The 7,709-nt window shown below is 40.6% G+C and overlaps 1 protein-coding gene across 1 annotated transcript; it reads right to left on the bottom strand.

Moving 5' to 3' along the window:
• Positions 1 to 1,281: 1,281 nt before the first annotated feature.
• LOC118833323 (myosin regulatory light chain 2, ventricular/cardiac muscle isoform) lies at positions 1,282 to 7,094 on the bottom strand (the record flags this gene model as incomplete). The annotated part of the gene is given in 3 exon segments (XM_036740689.1): positions 1,282 to 1,663; positions 4,409 to 4,457; positions 7,016 to 7,094. Coding segments are annotated over 3 exon segments (227 nt in total), but the record flags the coding sequence as incomplete, so codon positions are not given.
• Between the last annotated feature and the right edge of the window lie 615 nt (positions 7,095 to 7,709).

Genomic DNA, 7,709 nt, shown 5'->3' with positions numbered 1-7,709 from the left:
CTCTTCCTCCTCCTCCCCCTCCTCTCCTCCTCCTTATTCTCCTCCTCTTCTCCTCCTCCTTCTTCTTTTCCTCCTCTTCCTCCTTCTCCTCCTCCTCCTCCAATTTCATTGGTACAGGGAAACTAAGGAAACTTCTCCTACCCATGAAGCTCATCCCTTGCTCAGGGCTTTGTAACATGAGGCACTGAGAAACTGAATTATCTTCCCAGGATTACCAGCTATTATGTGTCAGAGTGAACTTGTAGTTGGTCTTCATGACTCTGAAGTTGGCTACCTAGTCACTTTGTCACTATTACAATAAATGATAATTCAAAGTCTATTGCTAATAACATAAGTAAAGTCCTTTGCAACCTTGAGTCACTATCTAAATGTGAACTATTAATAATAATAAGGTAAAACCCTTTGCAAACCTTGATACACTATGTAGAAACCAACTATTATTTTATTACTATAAGTGAAATGCTTTGTAAACCTTAAAATTCTATATGACAGTTGTTTTCATGTTTATTTTAATCTTCCAACTAGTTGGGGACATTCATTAGTAACTCCTAAAGTGAGTCTACAAATTCTATTCTGTATACCAATCCTAAATTCCTTTAATTAATTTGGATTAATAAGCCATCTCTTGTGACTGTGGGGCAGCTAGATGGTTCAGTGGACTAGAGCTTTGGACCTGGAGTCAGGGAGACCTGAGTTCAAATGGGGCCTCAGATGCTTATTAACACTGTGACCCTGAGCAAATCCCTTAACCCTGCTTGCCTCAGTTTCCTCATCCATAAAATGAACTGGAGAAGGAATGGCAAACCACTTCAGTGTCTTTGCCAAGAAAACCCCAAACGGGGTCACAGAGAGTCAGACAGGACCTAAACGTCTGAACAACAACAAATGTGACTGTGGGATAGTCCATTTAAAAGGCATCCCATTCACAGACCTCAAGGATGTTAATGACGGAAAGGCCCGTGTATGCCAAGATGCTCATAGCAGCACTTTCTATGATATCAAAGTACTGGAGACAGTATAGGTACCCATCAGTTGGGGAACGGCTAAAGAAGTCGTGGTCCCCAATATCATTACTGTCAGAGAAATGGTGACTATGACGATTATAGAGAATTATGAGAAGATTTGTATGAAATGATGCTGAGCAAAATAAGCAGGAACAGAAAAAAGTAATGATGATGACAACAATGTAAATGGAAAGAACCATAAAACAAAAAACAAACAGCCCATTTCAGCATCTTATTGACAGAAGTATTGAAGATGCTCTCTAGCAGAAAGGGGTCATGGCGGTCAAAGAAATACCTTCAATTTATTGAGACATTTTTATATCTCATTTTGTACAAGGAAACCTAGAGTCAGGATCCAAAAGCAAGGGTGGTGGGAAGGAGAGGGGCAGAGTGAAGGAGACTGGGGGGCATAGAACCAGTAGGAGCAAGGCACGGGCACAGCTAAGAAATAGGAGTAAGATTGGGTTGCAGGCTGCATACTGAGGACCAGAGCAAGTGGGCAGGTGGAGCACTTACTAGCCATGGAAGGGATAAAGGAATAGGAGAACCCCACCCCACCCCTAATCTTTTTCTTCTCCATGTGTAATGATATGCACAAGATTCTTGTAGTCTAGGTGTCCAGTCACATCTGGAGGGAAAGCTGCAAACATCTGGTCAATCTGTAACCAAACACATCAAAACACAAGGATGAAAGGACATATCCTGAAGAGATGGGGGCCATGACTGAGGCAGGCCAGTTAGATTAGACCCCTAGGGACAGGAAAAGCAACTGCTGAATGTCCCTTAAAACCAACATGATCCCCATTGCCTCCAGAACAAAGTACAAATTGCTTTGACTTTTACAGCTCTTCTTAATGTGGCCCCAGCTTACTTTTCCAGGATTACTGGACATTACTCTCCTTCACTCATTCTATATTCCAGACAAACTAGTTTACTCTGTCCTTCATATATAGTGTTGCATCTCCTGTCTCCAAACTTTTTTAAAGGCTAGTAGAATTTGCTCACTTCCACCTATTAGAATTTCTAGCTTCCCTCCAAGCTCAGATCTGGTGTATCCCTACTTCATAGCCCAAAAGTACCTTGTATTTTTATGTACATTTCATGTTTATTTTTATGTGGATCTATTGTTTCCAATCATAGAATATAAGCTCCTTGAGGGCAGAGGTGGTTTAATTTTTGACTTTGTATTCTCAACCTAGAGTAATACCTTGTGCAAAAGGGCTGGTTGATTGATTAAACCATGAATATTGTCCCTGCGTTTATGTTTAGCCTTCTTTGACTTGTGATTCGTGTACGCAAAGGTACCTGAGATCTGCTTACCAAATGAGAAGGAGACTGGTGAGCGTTTCCTGTGTCTATCAGAGTATAAAACGGCACAACCCCTAACAGCTGCGGGTCCTCTAGAATTGATCAGTTGTCTGCCAAGAAGTAGCTGCCTGAGTTTCAGCCATTAAGATGTATAGTCAATGTCAAGTCAAAGTGAAGCCTCAAGATGGTAATGAAAGGGAGTGCACACAGGGTGGTGCTGGAGACAGCTCTTACCAGTCTTGTGAGAGCCCAGTATTAACTTTTCAGACTGAGCATTTAAACCTTGGAAACTGGCAAATGCTATAACTCAGGGATTGATCTGTTGGTTTGTTGATTGTCTAGACTTGAGAAAGTGATGGAAAAATGCTACTAATGTACATTAAACTTAAAAGCGTGTGTGTGCCTACATTTTTCCTCCTGGAGAGTTGTTTGTTAAACATTTACCAGCACATCACAGGACCCTTCTCATATGAGTGAAGTATGTCCATAAAATCTATTCGTATATTGTCAATAAATCCATGACAGACTGAGAACTGACGCACAGATTGTAAGGACTGAACTGAAATCCCCTTGCTGACCAGCACAAAGATCTAGCAACTGCTTGATAAGGGACAGAGGGAGGAAAGAGACAGGAGGTGGAGATCTCATGAGGAGACCTAGCTGGAGGATACAAGGAGAATGCGACTCTAGATTCAGTCTCTATACTCAAACCTGATTTTCCAGCAAACTAGGCTATTTCTTGTTCCTTGAACACATGGACTGTCCCCCATACCTAGAATGCATTTCTCACTCACCCTCACCTCTTAGAATTCTTCCCTCCAATTCAATTCAGTTTCTATAGTCTATGGTGAATTTCCCCTGATCTTTTCACATTTTTGTAGGTGCTGATGTTATCTCTTGCCTTAGATTATCCTTTATTTACTTGTGTTTTCACAGTGTATCCTCCAGAATAATATAATCTCCTTGAGGGCAGGGACTATTTTTCATCTTGTTTCTGTATCAACCCCTGCATGCTTCCTGTGACATAGTAGACGCTTAATAAACCTATGTTGAATCGAATTAAAATCACTGTGGTCCAGTGGAAAGACCACTGGCTTGAAAGTCTGAGAACCTGGATTCAAATCTGATACTTATTCAAGTGACTCCCCAGTTTCCTCCTCTGTAAAATGATAGGGTTGGGCTACCTGGCCCCTGAGTTATCTTCTAACTCTGAATCTACAAGCCTATGACTATGAACTGAGGAGGTATGGAAAATGTCTGTGGACTTCAGATAGATATCAAAAAGGATCCTGTTTCAGAAAGACTGAGAAATAGGGGATTAAGTAACAAATGATAATGTAGTTTGTATTCAATCACAGCAAGCACGGAGAAGAATGGAACTCACGACTGTTCTTTATCATCGCTTGAGTTCTTAGCAAAAAAGGACAGCAGAATCCTAGCTAATCAATATGTAAAGTATAGTACTTTCTAGACTCCGTCCTGGGAGACTGAGTGCTATTTTTTAAAAGGAAGATCATTGAGCATATCAATGCTAAAGTTGGTCCAACAAGAAAGTGACAGTTTCAACAGGCCTCAGAAGGCCATTCTGAATCTATTTTTATCCGTGCAAGACAGAGTGAATAGCTGAGAGCCACCTGTGCTATAGGGAGGGTTTTGATAATAATTAATAATAATTGAAATTTATATAGCCCTCTATATTATCTCACAACAATGCTGCGAAATGAGTATTACAGTTATCATTATCCCCATTTTATGGAGGAGGAAACTGAGGTAGGTAATATGATTTTCTCAAGGTGGCACAGCCAGTTAAGTGTCTGAGGTGGGAGTTGAACTCAGGTTTTCTGAGCTCCAACTCCAAAGATCTCACCACTATTCATTTCAAATCCAATTAGCAGTTATTAAGCACCAATCATGTGTCAGGCTTGGTGCTAGGTACCAGAGATATAATGCCAAAAACAGATCCAACACCTGCCTTCGAGGAGCTTACACTGATGCCTGTCGGGCATGGTGAGGTTGTGAGTCTCATTGTCCCCTCCAGTGAAGGAGCCAAGTCCAGGGACTTGGGAGTTTGATGAGCACAAGGGATGGATCCTTACCTCCTCTTTAGAAAATCTCTCTGCTTGGGTGGTGAGCATTTCCCGGATACTGTGAAGAGAGAAAAACAATCTTGTGATTCCAGAGGTAAGAAGTTAGGAAGAACCTACCAAAGGGAGTTGGGAAATGACTGAAAAAATGAAACAATATGGATTTTTAATTCCTTCCACTATTGAAGATCAGCAAATCATCTATAATTTATAGTCTTAGAGCATTGCTTATGGCACTGAAATATTAAATGATATGCCGAAGTCACTTGGCCATTATATATCAGAAGCTAGATTCAAACCCAGGTCTTTCTGACTCAGAGGCTGGCCTCTGCATCCACTAGGCCAAACTGCCTCCATGAATGGAATGAGATGTTATTTCACCAAATGAATATGTAAACTACAAAGAACCATGGCAGGGGTGGTGGTGGTGGTGGCATATGAGGCATAAAGAAAAAACCAAAATGACAATATACTGACAATGTCATCATCATCATTATCATCAATGGAAAAACCTCTATTAAGAGATTTGAGAACTCAATGACATCCTGGAGCTTTTTCCTCTCGGCCCTGAGAACTATTTAAGGCTACTACGGTCTTTGAAGCAGAATGTGGACTTGAGTCATGCCTAAAAATTCTTAAAGAGAAACAGAGTAGACAAGACAAGAGAGAGACTGGGAACTTCAAAAACTGAACAGCTGCAGTAATTGGGGGAAGCATCTCTGTCCAAGACTTAATGGGCTAAGAAGGGAAAAATTGGGAGCAAGGAGAAAGTGAAAAGGAGGTTCCCATAGCCCTTGACAGACATCTAAGAGCAGAAGATTTGTACCGGTTACCAATTGTATTCACCTCTTTAAGGACTGAAGGGAGTTAAAAAAAGATGTGTTTTATCCTCCAAGTTCCCCTTCCCATGCTTGTCCATAACAAACCCTGTAATATATTCTGCTCATTTCTTTTATCTAAATGTTTCTTGTATCCTAATTTTCCTTTCAAGCATAAAAAGACCCAGGGGGTTAGCTAGAGTTTTTGTTGTTGTTCAGTCATTTCAGTCATGTCTAATTCTTTGTGACCTCATTTGGGGTTTTCTTGGCAAAAACACTGGAGTAGTTTGCTATTTCCTTCTCCAGTTCATTTTACAGATGAAGAAATTGAGGCAAACAGGGTTAAGTTAGTTGCCCAGGGCCACACAGCTAGTAAATGTCTGAGGAGAGATTTGAACTCAGGCAGGTGAGTCTTCCTGACTCCAGGCCTGGTACTCTATCCACTGCATCATCTAACTGTCCCAGCTAGAGTTTAGCTGAAGGTAAATGTAAACTGAAATTAAGAGTAGAGAGCCAAACCTTGGCCTGAATGTTAGGAATTTTTTCCTAACTGGGGGCTCTAAGCTATTACCATTATACTACTAACTTTTTGTCTACAATAAACTCCATAAAACAGCAGACTGTTTATTTGAGGTGCTGTTATATTGCTACTAGAATAAAAAATGAGCTAATTGTTATAACAATGTATGACAGATTAAATCTTCATTGAGAAAGAAAGGAAGAGAGGGTAGTAACTAAAGATCATATCCTAAATCCCACTCTACACACTGCTCTACACACCACTCTACCCACAGGAGATAGACAAAGCCTGGGAAGGTTATAAGACTGCCCCTAGCCCTTAGGGAGAGGAAGCAGAAAAAATGGAATACCAGCTGGCCACCACTCACAGGGTACAGCAACACCCACACTCATTCAGAAGGAAAAATGTTCTGAAGGTAGGCATGGAAACAAACTGGAGAATTTTAATCTCTGGTTTATGTAGCTCAGTATCTTAAGGATTTTTGTCAGTGCAGACCTTCTCTTCAGTTCATAGGATTATACATTTAGAGCTTAGAAGGAGACTTGAGGGCCAATCAATCAGACCCCCTCATATTACAAAGGAGGAAACTGAAGGACAGAGACCTTTCTCAAGGTCATACAAGGTATGAGCCACAGTCAGATCTAGATGGATGGACCCTTTCACCTTAGGACAGTTTTATTTAGTAAGAACTTTTTCATTACATCCACATTCTTATGCCCATTTTATAAACTAGGGAGACTGAGATTCATACAAGAAGTGTCATATGACAGGCAAAAGCCCCCATTTTAATATCTAATCTAATCCATATAATCTAATTTAGAACTGGAAATTCAGATTCAGGTCCTGCGATTCCAAACTCATGACTCTTCCTTCTGATACTACAGTTCATCTATAACTGAGTTGAAATTATAGTTAAAAATACACTAGTGATGAAACCTTTCAGATTTAGTTACATGGTCTTTGGACAATAGACCAATAATCCATCCCTTTCTTTCAAGATATGCAGGACATGGCTGAACTTGAGCTCAGATAGCAAAATCTTTGCTAACTATGTTCATCTGCATGCCAAGATGAGTCATCAAAGGAAAGCTTTAAGCATGGATTTTGATTATACATACCTTTTTTTCTGAACAAACTATTAAAAATGGAAGTTTGCTGTTTTAATATTTAAGCTTTGAAAAGATTCTTGTTGGTATATTTGGATAATTGTATTGGTGGATGCTTACCAAGATTGGAATAATTTTTTAGGTTGGGAGAAATCAGAATTTATTCCCCACTTACTAGTCAGATTTTAGCACCCCTTTGCCTTCTGGATCAAACACTTTGAATGCATTGAGAATAGTTTCTTCTGGGTCAGCACCTGAAATGGAAGGCAGAGAGCCCCATGGGTCATGAATAAATGAGAAGTACATCCAAGCCAGCAGTCATCCCTGAGAAACAATAAACAGTATCCCCAAGAGCAGGAGTTGCTGGGGGTGTGCAGGTCACGAGCTAGCTGCCTTATATGGAAGAGGGTCTACAAAGATAGAGTCATATCTAGGACAAGGTGACCAGGGCTTACAGAGGTTGAAAGTTAGAGGGTCCTGGCAGCACACATACCCCTTCAACAGGTGGAAACCACTAGCCTTAGCATCTAGTCAGCAAGAATAATTAGTTAAAATAGAAGTAATACACTTTCTCTGCTCCTTCCTCTTTTTCCTCCCTCCTACCCCCACCAGCTACTATACTCCAGGTGTATTTTTCAGGCCTGGCCTCATCTTTCAGCATTGTCAGTAGTGACTTCCTCAGAAATAACTGGTGTTCCAGCCTCCATCTCATGACTCATTACGTTCCAAAGCTCTACAAGTCTCCTCCTCACTGTCAAGTGAATTAATTTTTTTTCAACAAAAGCTGATTTCAAGGCTTTTTTTGAGTACTTTGATCTAGGCCCATTTTATGGTAGTTTCCCTGGGCACCAGAGTCTCCAGTTTCCAAT

The sequence above is a fragment of the Trichosurus vulpecula genome, unplaced genomic scaffold (genome assembly GCF_011100635.1).
Source record: "Trichosurus vulpecula isolate mTriVul1 unplaced genomic scaffold, mTriVul1.pri scaffold_221_arrow_ctg1, whole genome shotgun sequence".
Classification (NCBI taxonomy): domain Eukaryota; kingdom Metazoa; phylum Chordata; class Mammalia; order Diprotodontia; family Phalangeridae; genus Trichosurus; species Trichosurus vulpecula.
The sequence above is the reverse complement of the archived record's forward strand: the minus strand, read 5'-3'. Positions and strand labels throughout refer to the sequence as shown.